The following is a 17,739-nucleotide window of genomic DNA, read 5'->3' as shown; positions in this document are numbered from 1 at the left end:
GTGTGTGTAAGAGAACAGAAATTTTGCTTATCCAGGAAACTGAGTGTGTCCTTCTGAAAGTTTTGTGTGGTGCAAAATTAGTTAAAATGCTGAAATAAAAACTGAATTAAACAGATAAAACAACAGAATACAGTGATTGCTATTGGAGATGGGTGTGGGATAAGGGAGTGTACATATGGTGTAAATCTCTTGAGATGCAAGCTCCATGCCCCAGCAGTTTTCTCAGTGGGTGGCTGTTTTGAGTTGCACTTGATAAAAGACTCTTTTTCTATTACCCCTCCCCTACACCAATTTAAATGAGTGGTGTTGGGTTTAAAGCTGGGTTTAAAGGTGCCATGACATTCTGTCTGCAAAAGAAACCAAAAAACCTTCGAGAAAAGGGGTATCATGTGATCCATGGGGCACAGCTAAAGGTGTGTCGTACAGTTACAGTGGTGCTCATGGGGCCTGTGTGGGCCAGAGATTTTGACCTCTCCTGGTGAAGGCAACTCCAGCCCTGCTCTCCAGTGATGTGTATGGTAGTTTGCCTTTGGGGTAAAGGGTAAAGCACAGCTGTTGGAGTCAAGTGTTGTTTGTTTTGCTGTGGTCCATGGTTGGGAGGTAGTGGTTAAAACTGACTTCTAGGAAAACTCCCTGCCTTTATTGTTGGTTGTTCCATTTGCACATGTGGTATTAGCTGAGTCAACTGAAGCTGTGTCCAATGCTGGACAGGATGAACTACACAAACAGCTTTTGTTCTCGCTGATGATTGAGATTATCTTCTTCCATACACAGACTCAGTTACAGTCTCGGATGTTGTGAGTGAAGTGTTTGGCTGCCTGAGGTCTGCTGTTTGACTGTGGTGTCAAACCAGCCAAGCCATCCCTACCTTGAGGTTTTTGTGGTAGAGACCCACCTGGGTGTTACTGGCAGGTCCACAATGCAATGGCTGAGCTCACTGGTGGTCTTTTGGGTGTAGGAAGTCCTGGACAGGTAGATGGACACTGGGACAATCAAGAAATTTCTGCAGAGATTGGTGTTCTGAGCCTGGCAGGTAATGACTTGCAGACATTAACACATATTGCATCATCTATCTGCTCCCTGCTTTAAAGTGTTAATGTATTCTGTTTATTGAGCCCCTACAATAGAAAGCAGCAGCTGTAACAGCAATGTTGGCTGTAGGACTTGGGAGTATTGGACAGTTCTAATGACTCAGGGTATTCTGTGTCTAGGGACCCAACTGGACATGGCTGAAAAGGGTGAATTTTTAAAGCATGGAATGTCATTACTTCTTAAGGCTCAATGCCATTTTTAGGTACATGTAAAAGTCTTGGCACAGAGTGGCTGGAAAGCTGCCCAGTGGAAAAGAACCTGGGGGTGCTGGTCAGTAGCCTGCTAAACATGAGCCAGTGTGTGCCCAGGTAGCCAAGAAGGCCAGTGCCATCCTGGCCTGGATCAGCAATGGTGTGGCCAGTGACCATCACCCTGTTCTGGGCACTGGTGAGGCCACACCTCAAATCCTGTGCTCATTTCTGGGCCCCTCACTACAGCACAGACACTGAGGTGCTGAATGAGTCCAGAGAAGGGCAGTGAAGCTGGGAAGGGTCTGGAGCACAAGTCCTTGAGGAGCTGGGGGTGTTTAGCCTGGAGAAGAGGACTCAGGGTTGACCTTATTGCTCTCTACAAGTCCCTGGCAGGAGGTTGCAGCCAGGTGGCCATTGGCCTCTTCTTCCAAGTACCAAGTGATGGAACAAGAGGAATTGGCCCAAGTTCTGTCAGGGGAAGTTTATATGGGATGTTAAAAAAAACCATCTTCAGCATAAGGGTGACCAGTGGTCGAAACAGGAAGGTATTTGGGAGATTCTCCATTCTAGGAGATGCTAAAAAGATGTGTATATGTGGCACGAAGGGGTATGCTTTAGTGGTGAACTTGGCAGTGCCAGATCAGTGGTTGTACTTGATGACTTAATGTTTTTTTCAACATAAGTTATTCTAGGATTTTGTGATTGAAATGCACCTACTCAGCATTTTCTTCTGGAAGTCAAAGAGATGGTCTTTATTATTCTCACCCTATGGGTTGTGTTTTAAGCTTTGGGAATAAGAAGACTTGCTCTTATTTAGAAACATTGCAGATGAAACCAGGTAGGATGGAATTATCCAGTGATGAAAAACATGGCAGCCTTCTGTAGAAAAGCAGAATGATAAATCTTACCGAATTTTGTGGCTGGGACTTGCTCAAAGGATAACCTTTTGAGGTGTCTTGTGCTATTTTTTCCACTATCTTGAGTATCTCCAGCTTCCTGTTTACACTGCAAGCACATCATCTTCTGCTTTGAGGTCTTCAGCAGATACTCTCTCAGCTTTGGGACTGGTCTGTGGTACAGTGTGCAGGCTTCTTTGCAGAAGTGAGACGGCCAAACTAGTAGCCTTGGAGAAGGCACTTTGTGAACGTTGATCATTTCTCTCTCAAGGCAGCTTAAAAAATATAATGAAGTTCTGAGGGTTTGATTCCAAAATGCAGTCTTCCTTCTTGAAGCACTGTTAGGCAGGTGAGAGCTTAATGTTGGAGAAAGGTGCAGACAGAGCACAAAAATCTCATGGCCTTGACCTCAAGGCATTTAGCTTAGAGCAGAGAGGATAACCTCCTTCCCAAATCCCAAGATGTTCTTAGCTTCCAGGCCAAGACTGCTAGTAAAAAAAACATTGTGGTTTGGTGGTTTATTTATTTTTAATTATTATTATTTTGCATGTTTACATTTTTGAGAATTAGGCTGAGACCCTTCAGTTTGGTTCCCCACAGAGTTACCCAGTCTCCTTGTGCTGCCTCATAGCTCCCAGCTGTGTGTGATGCTCTGGTGCTGTGGCTGAGGAGCAGAAATTGTTCCCTTTCTCAGACTGCCCCGACCTGCCCTCTGTCTGGGATCCACCTTCTTCCTGCATGATTTTCTGATTTCCTTGGCATGATGAGGCCTGGTGAGCAAAGCCCTGGGAATGTCATCTGTGTAACTGCAGCAGCCAGACATGTCCTATCCAGCCTCTGTCAGCACCCATGTGTGGTAGCAGGAGCTCCTGCTGTGATGGGAGAGGCAGGGCAGAAATGGGAGTTGCTCAGCCTGGGCCATGTATGTCACAGAGCAGCTCTGCTGGGGCTTCGAAGAAAACGTCCCAGTTGCATGTTTTATCTGCCCTCAGGGCAGCTCTTCACCTCCAGCTGGGTGACTACTTGGTCAGGTTGGCTTTGTTTCAAGGAAATAATTCCCAGATTTTGAAGGCTTATCTGTCTTGGAGTGGCCTGACCAGTCCCTGCTGGTAAGTCTCTAAGAGATCCCATCTTGCTTTCTAATCTGCAGGACTCTACAGAACTCAGGCATCCTCCTGAGACTGCTGGCTTGTAAAAGGCTGCATTTGATGCTTGCCATTAATTTATCAGCTCTGTAGGCCTAAAACTGATTTTTAGCTGATGATACTGCTTTTTCATGTTACTTTTGTCTTTTCTCTCCCTCCTGTCCTTTAGATTAGAATTCAAGAGCTGCAGATGCTCTGAACTAAGCATGACTCACACCTAGTTCGTTTTGTGAATTACCCAGCACACAGTGCTGTCGGGAAAATGCTGGGAGTGGAGGGGGTGGGGATGGTTTTAAGACCCAAAAGGAAATGCTTGGAACATGCATCTGTGCTGCCTGGGTCACTGAACTGGCATGGATACTGGACACGTTACATGGGCCACGTGAACCAAGGGGCCCTTGGGACCCACAGTGGATGTCAAATCATGATCTAAGACTTCAGGCAGAAGTGAGGGGGGTGTTTTGCTGTGAACCTTACATGAAAAGCCAGTAGGGGCTGACCTCTTGTTGAGACACAATGGGTGCACCACAGCACCCGTTCCTGGGTGTTACCTACTTCTTTGGCACACACCTGAGTATCACTAGCAACATCTAAGAGTGCCTTTGCTCCTTCCTTGTGGTTATCTTGATCTGTTTGAGACAGTTTGAGGTGTTAAAAATGCTGAGCTGTGGAGCTGAGGTAATGCTGGAGAAAGTTAGTTTTATGGGCGGCAGAATGTAAAATGGCAGAATGTAAAATGGAAGAGGTTATTTAATGAAATTTTGCTGAACTGTTGTACCTAGAGACTTTGTTATGTCAGCCATAAAGGCAGGGCTGCAGCCATGTTTCCAAGAGCCTCGGATGCACCAATACACAAAAAGCATATTTCCAGTGAGAACTACCAGAGGAGCAGATCTGTGCTTGGAGCTTGCAGAGGGGCTCTCAGGGATTCCTCAAGACAAGTGAGCTCCCTCTTCCATGCATGAATTTTGGATCCTATCACTGTTAAGGTTGATTCTTCTGCCCTCATCCTCCCCAGCTGGCAGCACTGCTGGCCATAGCAGCCACTGGGATTCCTGGGCAGGCATTTCTTTATTGACAGCTGTGCCAGAGTGTATTCCTGGTCTGCTTCCTGCTGTGCCAAGGTAGATTGGCTCAATCAGACTTGGTAAACCTGTTGTGAATGTTCCATGCTTCGCTGGACTTGCCAATTGTAGCTGCTCTCATTGCACCCCTGCTGCTTGTTTGACTGCCTGGTGGCTCCCAGCCAAGGCCCAGGGATGGGAAGTCAAGTTAATTTGCAACAGTGAAAGTAATATTAATCTCACCTTTCATTTTTTAGACATACAGTTAGGGAGCAAGGAAATGGATTTCTTTTCTCTTAAATACAAAGCCTCTCAGAGAGGAGAAATTGAGTCTGTTGTCCTTGGGGCCATCCTATTTCTCAGCACAAACCCAGGGTACACAGAACCTAGTAATGATTGTGCTGTACCCTGCTGAGACTGGGCAGGGAATGAGAACTAGTGCTGATGAAACTTCATTTCAGACCATGGCTGGCCTGTCCACATCTCCAGTAATTTCATAGTTGCCTCATTGTTGGATGTGAGTCTTCAAGGATTGGTTTCCTTGGCCTCTCTTGCAGCTGCTGTCATGCTTGGCTCGGTGCCATGGGTACTGGGTCTGATTGTGAGGGAATGTTCTGCACTGCCATCAGCCCCAAATCTGCCAGGGAGGTGCAGGTGTTCCCATCCTTTGCCACCTGGCTGGCTGACAGTGCTTCCTTGTGTTCCTGATGGGATGTTCTCATCTTCCTTAGCACGTTGTTCTCAGGCTGATGGGACTTGAGGATAATGTGCTCAGATGAGTTGGAGGCAGCCAGCCCAGCCAAGTTTCTGACAGTGACGAAAGGTTTTCTTGTGCTGCCTGCCCTGCCAGCAGCCACAGCAGCACAAAGAGAGGGCTGTGTGCTCAAGCTGTCTGCTTGGGTTTGTAACAGGAGAGTGTGTGCAGCTTCTCCAGCAATGCTAAATAATTCCAAATGTGTGAACAAACCCAAGGCTTTCTGCTGCCCCACCAGTCTGCTCCATGCTGTGTCTGTCCTCTGTGAGATGGGAGCACCAGGGAACCCAGACACTGAGAAGTTTCCAGTGTGCATATCACTGGTAACTGTCCAGCTTCCCTCTCTCTGTCAATATCACTGGCTTAAGACCCAGCTCCTCTATTCGTGTCTAAGCCCTGCAACTTGGTGGCTCATCCCAGGGCAGCATTCCCACTTGCTTTGTGAGTGTTGTGTGGATGTGGGACAGGCGGTGGCAGGGCACAGCCCCAGGTCTGGGCGCTGTGTGGCCATCTTAGGGATGGCACTGGACCTAGGTGGCTTTGGGTCAGGAGCTGGAAGTTGCACTAGGGTACTCTGGCCTATATGTGCTTCTTGGCCCAGTCACTGAGCAAGCCAGATGATGCTTCTTGTGAGCAGAAGGTGGTTGTTCCACAATTGTTCTAGGAAGCTGAAGCAGTATTCAGCAGGGATCACAGAATTAGTCTCTAGGGCAAGATTCCCTTGCCCTATCCTGTGAAAAGCATGTGTTGGTGACCACCAAGCACTCTGGGTTTGTCACCTGTGAATAGCACTGCTGCATGTGACTCAGCTGTGGCTTTTCCAGATCTGTGCCTCAAGGCAACATTTCTTTCTTTCTACGGAAATGGCCACTGGAAGCATTTCAATGCTATTGAGTTTCATATCATCTTTCCTTTTTTAAAAGAAGTTGCAATGAAAAAAAGCAACGGCAAAACCTTAATTACACCATCCAGATTTATTCATGCTTAAAGTGGGCCACTGTGGGATCATATAACTGTAACCTTTGTCCTCATCTCCACCCTGCTGCGTGTCACTGTCCTTCCCTGAAGCGTTGCTCTGGCTGTTAGGGGCTTTTGTCATCCTAAAACACCTTTCAGTGCAGACTGAACCAAAACCTCAATTGACTATGGTAAAGCATTGTCTGATCTCTTGGTACAGACAACTAGAAACTCTTCCAGGTATTTTGTGAGGATACCTGGGTGTGGAGTAATGTCTTGATGCTTCTCTAGTGGAGCATGTGCATCTGTGAGAAGAGGGAAGGCTTGTGGGATCATGGCTTAGGAAATGCAGCTGCTTTCTCATTTCCTTTGTGGCAGTGGAAATGTTTTATCTTTTCTGACTCTGAACCCTTTCACAAACAGGATCCTCATAAATTCCCCTTGTACTTTTGATGCATTCTGGGGGTTTTGGGGTTATTTTCAGTTTATCTTTTAGGCTGTGCCTGTGCTCTGCTAAAGAGAAATCTTGGTCTTCCCCAGAGGTTTTGCCAGTGGAGTGCAGCAGGAGGAGTTTGTACTTCCCTCTGTGGCTTCAGAAGCACCTTGTAGTTCTCTGCTTTGTGATGTGTTTCAAGTGGGAGATATTCCCCTCTGTGGGTGCTGTTAAGCTTCTTAGCTTGTCACATTGAGGGAAAAATAAATGACAGACCTCTATAGTGTATATTTTTGGTGCCACTGCCTAAAACTCCCCTCAAAGCAGGCAGAAACCCCAGGTCTGGCAGATCTGTGAAGAGGGGCCCCATTCTGCAGTCTGGGGGGACAGGTCACTGTCTTTGGTTCACAGAGAAGCTGCTGTGAACCTGCCACCAAAAGGCTGAGCCTGATGCTGTGTGTCTGTCCCTATCCCAGTATGTATGTGGCTTGTGTTGTTGCCCTACTGCCTAGCATAACAAATTAAAAATGTACTCTGGTGTTTTTCTACAGTGCAGGTAGAGCATTCCTTTGAAAGTTCAAGTGGGAAAGTGGTAGGCATTGGCAAAAATCTGCTGCTTTTAAACTGGTGCCAAAGGGAGTTCATCTGTTTCCCATTTCACTTGTCTCAAGGTCATTTTCAGCATCTTTTGAAGAAGCTGTAGTTATCCCTGCCCATAATGCTGTGACTGATCCCATATCTGGGTTCTAGGTGCAAATCCAGCATCTGCTTTTAGACAGTCAATTAAGCTTACAAGAAACAACTGGAAATGATACCTGAGCTGGTAGAAATGCCTTGTGAGAAATGCTGTGAGAGCCATGGAGCTCAGTCTGCTCAGCTTTGGAGAGGTGCCAGTGCGCACCTGCCCTTTGTGCCATGAAAATCCTATTCTCAGACTCTTTAACCTGGCACAGAAAGTCACAGTAAACACAAATGCCTGCCCTTGGTTTTAGCTGGATGCAGTCAATGTGGGCATTGGTAAAAATATATAATAGATATTCTGTTGGAATGGAATGCAGAGCTTTGTACATAAGGTCTGATCCAGTGGTAGCATGGACTATTCTGTTCTTGAAATGGAGGTTGAGGGGAGAGTGGAGAAGGCATTTTATGCCAACAAGGACAAAGAAATAAACGCACACAAAAATAGACATGATGATAGGAGTGGGGGAAAACCACAATTCCAGACCTTGGCTAGTAGAAGCTGTCAGAAGTTCACATGCTTCCCTGACTACCATAGCTTGTTTGATGCTTTTTTTGTTTGTTTTTTGTTTTTCTGGTGCTAATTCTCTTTACTTTATTTCCCTGTTCAGTGTGTCGAGACTTTGCTATTCTGGAAGATCATACCTTGGCCCATAATTTACAGGAACAAGAGAGTAAGTAGCAACAATCTTCAGAGCAAACTGAAGCAAGCTTGTCCCAGCAGATAGCTGGCTTTATTTGATTTTGCTAAGAAAAATGCTTCCTGCTTTTATTTAATTTTTTTCCTTTTAATGGAATACAGTTTATTATTGCTGTCTTCACTATCCTGTAACACTACACTTCACTCTGCTCCAGCTCACATTGTACCCCAGAGATAGTTGCATTTTATATTTCAGTTTTGTGCTCTCCTTTAGAGTTGAGTTTGTTTATGCCATTTATGATAAAATTGCATGTAGGAGTGCACTTGGGGTTTTGTTGCTGTGCAAGGATTTTAGAAATGACTAGCAATTTTGGAAGCTTCAAGTTTTATAGTCTGACCTAAAGTACCACCAGAAGAGTCTGTTTGTTTACTTATTTCAGAATTAGCAGTGTCTGCCTTTTGAAAGGAGCCTTCCTTTTCAGACATTTTGAGGTAGGGCAGCTGTGCACTAGAAGAGTTTATAAAGGAGGAAAAAAAGGACAGCCAGAAACTGCAAAGTGACTAGTGCTTTTTTTTAAATTAATTTTTTTTACATGCTTATCTGTTAGTTTGGGAATGTTTATGTTGTAGTTTCAGGTGTGGTGGCCTCTCTAATCAGCTTCTCATGGATTTGGTATCTGCCAGTACCAGGTGCTAATGCCGTTCCTGCTGCTCCACCAAGGGTGCAGCTGCTCATGCCCTTGGTGCTGGAACCTGACACCATTGAATTAAAGAGGACTCTGGGCTGCAGCTCATGTAGCCATTTTTTCTGGCAGGCAATATCCATGTATGGTAAAGGACTCACTGGAGCACTAAGTTGCTCTGTTGCTAAATATAAAGGTAGGGAGATTTTTGGAACTGATTCTGCTGAGAGTGAGAGGAGTTTTCTTCTGTAGAGGTTATTGAAAACAAATTAGAAAAGTATCCATAATAAGTGGTTTAGGTTCAGCTCATCCTCACTGGCCTCTAGTGGTCCCTCCCAGACCCACTTCATTTGTCTGTGTTGATTTTCTGTGGTCAGAGAATGAAATTCAAAGCCTAAAAACCATTCCCTATAAACCTGGATGTGTTTAAAATACGCAGAACTTGTTTTGGTATCAGACCCGTATACAGCCCCCTCAGTGCTGAAAAGAGGCAATCTCAAGCTGCTAGCATAATTTCAGTTCAGGACTTTCCCACCTTTAGAGAGATTGCTTGGTGTTTCCCTGCCAAGATCTGTCTTCCTTTCTGGGCTGGAATCTCCCTCCCACTTGGTTTATCTTGTTCACTCAGTGAAGTTCTGCAGCCTGATTTGAGGGTTCTTGTCTGTGTTTATTTCCAGTTGAGCATCACTTGGCCACAAATGTTCAGCGTAATCGTCTGGTGCAACATGACTTGCAGATGGCCAAGCAACTGCAAGAAGAGGAGGATAAGAAAGCCCGTGCTCAAATCCAGAAACACCAAAAAGACTTGTGAGTTTGTGCTGGAGATCTTGGAATGGGAATGCTAGTCCCATTTGGTCAGAGCACTAATAGCAGCTGCTTTGAGTTGGCAGTGTGTGGGGTTCATCAGCCTTTTGCTTTTGTTTCTTTTTTTCTTTGGCTGTCCACTGCTGTGAAAGTAGTGATACCAGGCTCTGGCACAGAGGAATGAGAGCAGTGTGGGAGCAGGTGGTCTTGGAGCCCATCCTGCCTTAGATACTGTTGCTTGTCCATGAGAAGGAGCCTTCCCATTCTACTGCTTGTGAAAATGGGGTAACTTGGCCACTTGTGTTGACCTTGTCCCTGGCTGAAGTCTGAGACTGAAGGAACTGTGCCACAGAAGGACCCAGTGCTACGGGGAATCTCTGTCCTGTGGAAATTGCAGATATTGGTGTGTTTGCCCTGTGCCTGGTGAATGCTTTTGAGGAGCTGGGTGTGATGCTTTTGGTGTCCTGCTGCACTGACAGCCCCTGTGTGTGCTTGCAGCTATTTATTCAGCATGAAGTGACCTGGGAAGGGAAATTGCTGCTCCAGGGAGCCTCAGTGGGGATGGGTGTTGGGGGACAGGCCTCTCTTGCAGTCAATGACTTCTGCAGTAACTGTGGGAGGGCATTTAATGATTGATCCAGTGTGCTCTGCAGGTTTGCTCAGTCCCCACATGCCACATCTTAACCCTGTGGTCTGTGGTTTGGCTCTCTGTGTGCCATGGTTCACAGCTGTGGAGCTGATGTAGAAGTGAAACATGGCAGCACAGGGCAAAACAAACTGTGCTTTCCAATCCAGAGTGGACTTGCAGAGCACTGGATGTAGCAGATGGTTCATGGGACAGGGCTCAGCCAGATCCCTCTCATGAGATGTGGGTGGATGGGGGTCCCTGCAAATACAAGGTCTGCAAGGCAGGATGCATCTCCCAGCAGCTGTGCTGCCTCCTGACTGTTGTTGGGTTCTGGAATGCCACCCACTGGGTGCAGTTGGTGGTGGATCACAGAGCCTGGGTAGCTCATCTGGCAGGACCAGTGACAGAGCAGAAGAGCTCTGTGTTGCAGATGTGGGAGATACAGGACTGGCTTCAAAGCAGCAGCTCATGAAAGCTTTGAAGCTGGGGCGTGACAGATGAGCCACTGTTTTCAATGTTCCCAGCACACTGGGACAGACCTTGTGTACATATGTATCTCTCAAGTCTGTGCTTTTTTTCAATAGTTTTATTTCTTTATTACCAATTAGAGATGTGAGTCAGTAAATGACAACATAAAAATTGATTTTGTATGGCAGACATGATTCTTCTTTGTTACTTACTGGGATCTGCAAACAATTTTCTTGTTGTAGGACTCTGTAAAATGGGATTTACAAACTTTGTGAGCCAAAGCACAGGCAGAACTGCTGATGTAAAACGTTATGTCAGCAGCAGTTCTGCTTCTGAGAGCAGGAGCTCTTCTGCAAGAGTAGTAAAAGAAGTTGGAGGCATCCTTTTGTAATTGGATCTTTTTCTTCCTTAATTCTTTGTACATTCCCACAGTCTCTTCCTTGTCCAAGAGTAGCATGTACTGGCAACAAAATAATCCCTATTGTTGTTGCTTTCTGTGTCATGTAGGACAGTTTGATGCTACGAGGTGATGGGAGGAGTAAGAGGGCAGAACTAAGGGGTCTTTAGAAACAGGAAACAAAAAAGCTCTTCAAGTTTATTGGCTTTCTTCTCTCTTTCAGATCCTAATTTCTCTCAGAAGGACTTTGTGAAGATAAATGAGAGATCAGAAACATCTCTTTTTAAGAATTCAGGGAAACATCAAACCTGATTTTCATGCTTCTTTAAAAGCATCTCTCGCATCTAGCTGAGCAGCCTGCAAACTGCTAAGCAGAGTAGCAAGATTACTAAAATAAAATAGTGTGAAAATGTGTTCTTTCCCTGTTTTGCTCTCAGTGTGTGATAGTTCTGTTGCACTGATGTGAGCAGTTCCTCTGAATAGTTCCTTTGAACAGCAATCCCTTTTTTTCTCCTCATCTGGCAACAACTAGTATCTGCAGTCACTGTTAATGGGAGGGAGCTTTCTGATCACACAAACTTTTAGGTTTTTTTCTCTTTTTTGTAAACTGATGTAGACTTTTCCTGACTTTCTTAACACTCCTGGCTGCCCAGGAGTGAAGGACACGAGTGGGATGTTCAGGAATGGTGATGTTTGTGTTGCTCTGACTGATTTTTGGGGTCTGATTGGGACTTGAGCTCACATTAAGCAAACTGAAGGGCAGGAAGAGCTGTCAAAGTTCTTGAACCTATTTTCTTATGCTCACACAAGTGAATACATTAGTTTATGTTCACTAAGTAATCAAGTCTCAGTATTTAATTACTGTTGAGCAATAAACCTCCAAATCTAATCCTCTATAACTGTTGTTCTTAGGAATTGATGTGGTGTATTCCAAGATGTGTCATCAGAAAGAAGAAAATGCTTTTATGTTGGCAATACTTCTGGTGTTCCTTGCTGGTAACGGAGAGGCAATGACCTTGTTGCCTTGGCTCTGAAAGATGATTAGTTGTTTTTCTGTCCTGTTTGTTTTCAATAGGATGTATTTTAAGCATTTAGCAAGTCAGTTTGTGCTGATGAACTTGGCACCTTAGCTCTGCTCACAGGTGCCAGGGGAACTGGAGACGTGCAATGCCTTGATGTGTCTGACCTTTCTAACTTATTTTCTGCCTAGTTTCATGTCCTCAGAGCTTGGGGTTGTAAAGGATCCACTACTAGGCTCACTGACAGCCTGCTCCCTGGGATTTGCTAATTCAACTATTGTTTTCCTGGGAGCTGTGGTTCTCTGCTGGTGCCAGGTTTGCCAAAGTATCTTTTTAAAAAAGCAAGTTCAAGAACTAGGTATGCTGCTGTGTGAACTCTCCTGACTTTGAACAGATTTGTCCCCAGAGTCAAATGAAACACACACAGGCACATGCAAAAATTGCCAGATTTTATTACCTGGATGAAAGAAACTTGTGTCCTGAAATGTTTGACCTATTGATAACTAAAGTCTAGAGGTCTGCTCCCAAGGAGCTGTTGACAGAAATAATCTTCTTTTCCTTCCTGCTGTGCGTGCCTTTTTGTTGCCTATGACAAATGAGTTGTTTCTTAGTGACATCTGTCCTCTAAACCCCTCTTGTTGCGATGTTCTTCCTCTCCACCCTTGCCAAATATCCACCCATTCTGCTTCTCTCCTTCTTCTTTACTTTCTGTAAAAGAAGGTTCTGTTGTGTCATTGGCTGCTCTATCCATGCCACATTTCTTGTTTTTGCAACAAAACGTGCTTGTCTGCACTTGAGTGTTTTAACTTCCTCATGTCCTAGATTCTCTCCCAGTCCTTTGCCTCCAGATTCACTCGGTCATTTATGCCCAGATTCTTGCTCAAACCTAGAACTAGTTGCTCCAGCCCACATAGCACACCTTTGACATAGCTCAATCTGCTTCAGTTATTTGCTTGTCTTCCACTCTTGGTTGTGTTTTCATCACCTGTCTGATCACTGTCAGTGTATTCTTCAAAAGATTGTATTCTAATAAGGTAGGCTCTGCTTGTTGCTGCTCACACTGTTCTCCTCCTATGCCTTGCCTCTCAGTAATTGCAATTGTGGGGATTGACTTCCCTGACATGTTTAGAGCTGGTCTTTAGCTCAATCTCAACAGTGCTGAAAGAGAGAACTTTTAGTTTTTCTTTTCAGATCCCCCAGTCCATTTCTGAATTGCCCTGAGGAATCCTTGGCATTGTTCTAGCCTGTTTGCTAGACATCACAGCATGCTGCTGAGTGTGGCACTGTTCTTGCAGATGCTTTTCAGCCTTCCTGGTCTGTCTGCACAGCCAAACTTCTCATGTCTCAATTGCTCTCATCTCTCCCTGTCCCCAGTTCATGCAGTCTTGTGTTCCTCCATCCACACTGGCACTGTGGCAGTGGCTCCTTCCCCCTTGTTTAGACACACGTTACTCCCTTGCCTCTGGGCACTGGTCCTGCTTTTGTATCTTGTCCCACCTCAGTGACATTTCTCATTCACTACTGGACTGCCACCTCCAGCCTCCACTTGGCTTATGTACCATATTCCTGCACTTTTTTCTCCTTGGCTTACACATGAAAGTCACTTCCCAGAAGTGCCTGCATTAACCATACCCCTGAACCTCTCCTTAGATACCACAGTAGACAAAAACTCAGCAGAATTAGGCTGTTTGCAGACTCCTGAGCACTACCTTGGCCTGCCCTATTTTGTGATACCTATCTCCTTTCTTAGCAATCTGCCCATGAATCTCTTTTACATTTTACTCCGTGGATGTTTTGGGAAGTATTTTCTAAATTTGGCCACCAGTAAGTACAGGGAGTCCTGGTCCCTGGTGAGGATTCATAGCTCTGCACTAACACTGAGTAATAATTCTTTTGTGTAAATTGGGTGGATTTTTTTTTAGCTCTTTTATCCCTTTCTCCAGCCTGACTGATGCCTGTGACTGCAGCTGCCTATAATCCCTGTCTCCTTGCCTTCTAGGGAACGCCAGGACTGCGAGATTGCTCAGGAAATCCAAGTGAAGCTCGCGTTTGAAGCGGAGGAGCGCCGCAGGCAAGAGGAGAAAGACGAGGTAACCTTTAAAGCTGCAGGGATGGATGGCAGGGCTATTTGTAGCAGCCTTTTCAGGGCAGACATTTCTTGGCCAGTAGCCACAGGAGTTGGCTTGCATGGTGGCAGTCCTTGTCATGACAGAGCTCTGTATGCACAGAGATTTTGGGGAGTCCTGTTACAGGAATAAGATACAGTCATAGTCCTCACACTCAAGGGTCATAAGGGTTGTTGATGCCAGTGGCCTTGCTAATGAAGAGGTCAAGTAATAGGTAAGTCTTGCTGAGGTGTTTATTGCCCTGTTGTAGGAAGTTGTAATTGTTCATACACTCTGAGACCTGCTTGCTTTCTCAAATGCAAGAAGATAGGTAGTGCTCTTGGGAGAATCCTGGGCCATTATTTCTTTGTCTTTAATGCAAAGATTTCAGTGGGACTGTTGGCCCAGCCATCTGTTTCTGGGTTCTTCATTTTTCAATTTAGTATTTCACAGCCTGAACACCCTGTTACAGTTTCTTGCTGTAAGGAATCTGTAAGCAGATTCCTTTTGTGACTTCAGAATGTTTCTCTGCTCCTTTTGCTTGAGAGTGGGTGGTGTGGTTTGTTCATAGTGTACAAAGGGTTTTGCTTGTTGGTCACCTCAGTGGATCATCCTGTCATATAGTTTTCAAGAAACCCACAGAGTAGAGGAACACCTGTGAGAACCTGTAATTTCAGATAGTTTTCTGAGAAGTCTGAGTTGTCTCGAGATGTTCAAGAGGCACCTGGTGGCATTCTCTGTATTAGGAAGAGCTTGAATACAAGGCTGAATTTCCTGGAAGAGCCTGAAATAAGAATCTGCCCTTACCTGACAGATGTACTAGATTTTTTTGCAAGACTTCATTTTCTTCTTCTACCATTAATTCCAAGCAAGTACTGAAAGGCTGCCCAGAGAGATGGGAAGAGCTTGGCTTCCCAGAGGAGTTTGTGCTAACGGGGTGGGAGGAACACTTTGGCTATAGGATTTCTGCTTAAAAGGTAGTGATCTGTCATATTTTTATCAGGAAGGTGAAGGAGATGCAAAACTAATGTTGACTTGTGGAGCTGCACCTTTCCTTCCTGCTTTATGTAGAGAACTGCAGGGATGTCAGCAGTCTGACCACAGGTCCTTGCAGCCTGTCAAGCCTTCCCGCTGACCATCTTGTGCAGTTGGGAGCAGGCTTCAGCTGACTGTGCCTTAAAGCAAGGAGAAGTCATAAATATTCTCTTTCTTCCTGCTGGTACTTGGGAAGTTCCCAAGTGTGTCTGAAATGTAACTGAGGACTGAGGCAGATCCTTTCTGGAGTGCAGGTATTTTAAATGAAGCACTAAGCCTGCCTGCCCTGCCTGCTGATGAATCCTGTTTGTAAGAAGTGGTTTGTGTGGATTTGCAAGTCCTGAGCTGTCTCAGTCCTGGAGATAATGTGCTTTAGCTCATATATTTATAGACTTACAGTACTTGCTAGAAAGGTTAACCTTGTCAGGGAAAGGAGTTTGTGGAGGTTTAGTTTTTTGGGTTGTTTATTTTTTTTTTCTCGAAAAAGCCTGTGTCATCCCCAGATTTTCCACAAAGCTGCTTTCAGAGCAGATCTTACCTGAATCCTGAAATAATAGTTTGTACTTGAGCAGCCATCCAATGTCCTCCAGTGCAGGCTTGGCTCTGGAGGGTGTTGACTCTTAGTTTGCATTTCAGCCATGCCTTTCCTGCCTGCAGTGTCCACTTTACATGCATGGCTCTGTAAAGGTCCTGAGGATTAGGAAGGCTTAAATGAATAGCATCCAAAGGGGCAGCATGACCTGCTGGTGTCTCCCAGCTTTGCTCCCTAGCTCCAGACTGGCTTCACTGACTCACAAGCTCGTGGGCCTCAGAGGAGCAGGCCCCAGGGAGCTGTTTGTGGTTCCTAGGCCTTGTTGACCCATTAGTCATCTCGAAGGGAAACCAATTAGGAAAATGGAGTGCTCTTCTCTTTGGCATATCTACCAAAACTGTGACAGGAGACAAATGGCTGCAGTCCCCACTGTGCTCCTGCCTTGTGCCTATTTGCTCTTCCTAATATCCTTTCGATTTTCTTTTCCTTCAAGTCTCTGTCTGTCAAACTGATGCATTTCCCTGCCTGGCATCCTGTAGTCCCTGCAAATTACAGCCAGTGTGAAGTGAGTTCACAGTTTGCTTGGGGAACTCCTTCCAGTCAGAAGTGCCTTTAGCTGGACAGTCTTTGCCTCTGTGCTTTTCTTTCCCTGGTAGATTGCAGGGAGGAGATCCCACTCCCATTTCTGGCTGTGCACTTCTGTGACTTCCAAGTACTGTGGAAAGCCTGAGGTCGCACACGCAGTCTGTTCTGCCCTGCTTTGGCCATTAGGGCTTAGCAGGCTTGTGTGCAGGAGGAGCAGGAACCTGGGAGTTTGCCATGGTGTTGGAATCTCAGTACTGGGCTGAGCTGACTACTGGTTGCTGACATGGTCCCTTGTGTCACCCATTAATTTGAAAGCCTCGTCCAGTTCGGGGGTTGAATTTGAGTAACTGTTGTTGTGTCTGAAAAATTACATTTTTTTTGGTAAGGATTTTAATAATTGAATAAAGAATTTGATCAAAAGAATCTGGAGATACTTTTTAGTGGTGATTTAATGTCTGTTTTCTTCCATCTCTGCAGGATATTGCCCGTCTCCTACAACAGCAGGAAGAAAAAAAGCACAAGAAGCATTACCCAGAGTCCCAGGGACACACAGGCTATGAAGAGAGCTATTATGCACAAAATGGAGGTATGTTTCTGCAAGATAAAAGGTCAGGATCATGGCAGTTTAGGTGAACCTGGTGGTCTGACAACTCTTTATCCCTCAGATTCAGCTTTATGCTACAGTCCTGCATTTAGCTCTGTAGCATTACATCGTTTCTGGGGTCAGAATCAGATTATTTTTTAATCAGGAAGTGTTTAGTTAAAAAACAAAAGGCAAAGAAGACAATTGAATAGTTTTTATTGTCCTTGAAGGTGGCCTAAATGACAGAGATAGGTAATGTGGTTTGTGTATGTGCAAGTACAGCCACACATGCATGTTTTAGAAGCGCTTGTGGAAAAAGACAGTGGCTGATAAGGTAGTTACTGCTGTGTGACACCAGGGGTGTGGGGGAGAAATGCTGGTGAAATTCCATGTTTGCATTTGAGGAGAGACAGTTCCATGTGCTCATTTGTGATGCTGGCACAGCTACATGAAGGAATAAATGCTGGTTCATGGAGATGTTTCAAAAATAGCTCCTTGCAGGTATGTATCCAAGCTGTAAAATTAGCACAACTGCCTTGAATGACTTACTGAAGAACAAGGTCATCTCTACTGAATGTCTCTGCTGTGATTATCGTCTGGGACTGTACAGTGTGGAAATTATTTGATCCACAGTTCTCTATTGCTTCCTTTTGGTCAGCTTCTGTGATTGAATACAGACCTTCTTTAAACTGGGAGGAGAGAATCAGGGTGTATTTAATTATGGAGCAATCTGGGGATGGCTTTGCTATGTGCTGGTGGTGGTTCCTGTGTTCTTTCTTCAGAAATGTGGTGGGAAAGATGGGTTGCTTTTGATTAACAGATTGTGAAGATGAAGATCAAACCTCATTTCTCATTTTAACATCAATGCCATTGGCAGTTTAAAGTCCTTTATTTGAACTTACACAAAGTATTTTAGTTTCAATTTGGAAGAAGTTCAAAGATAGCCAAGAGAGTACAAAGCACAAAGTTCAAAAGTGCAAAACAGTAACC

General features: G+C 45.1%; 1 protein-coding gene across 1 annotated transcript in view; it reads left to right on the top strand.

The window, feature by feature from the left end:
* The window catches only part of CCDC50 (coiled-coil domain containing 50), a 41,804-nt gene that overhangs the window by 8,949 nt on the left and 15,116 nt on the right, over window positions 1–17,739 (top strand). The window contains 4 exon segments of the mRNA XM_036388746.1: window positions 7,882–7,944; window positions 9,271–9,400; window positions 13,909–13,999; window positions 16,644–16,752. Of these exon segments, the coding sequence (XP_036244639.1) occupies window positions 7,882–7,944; window positions 9,271–9,400; window positions 13,909–13,999; window positions 16,644–16,752 (393 nt within the window).

The sequence above is a fragment of the Molothrus ater genome, chromosome 10 (genome assembly GCF_012460135.2).
Source record: "Molothrus ater isolate BHLD 08-10-18 breed brown headed cowbird chromosome 10, BPBGC_Mater_1.1, whole genome shotgun sequence".
Lineage (NCBI taxonomy): Eukaryota > Metazoa > Chordata > Aves > Passeriformes > Icteridae > Molothrus > Molothrus ater.
The sequence above is the reverse complement of the archived record's forward strand: the minus strand, read 5'-3'. Positions and strand labels throughout refer to the sequence as shown.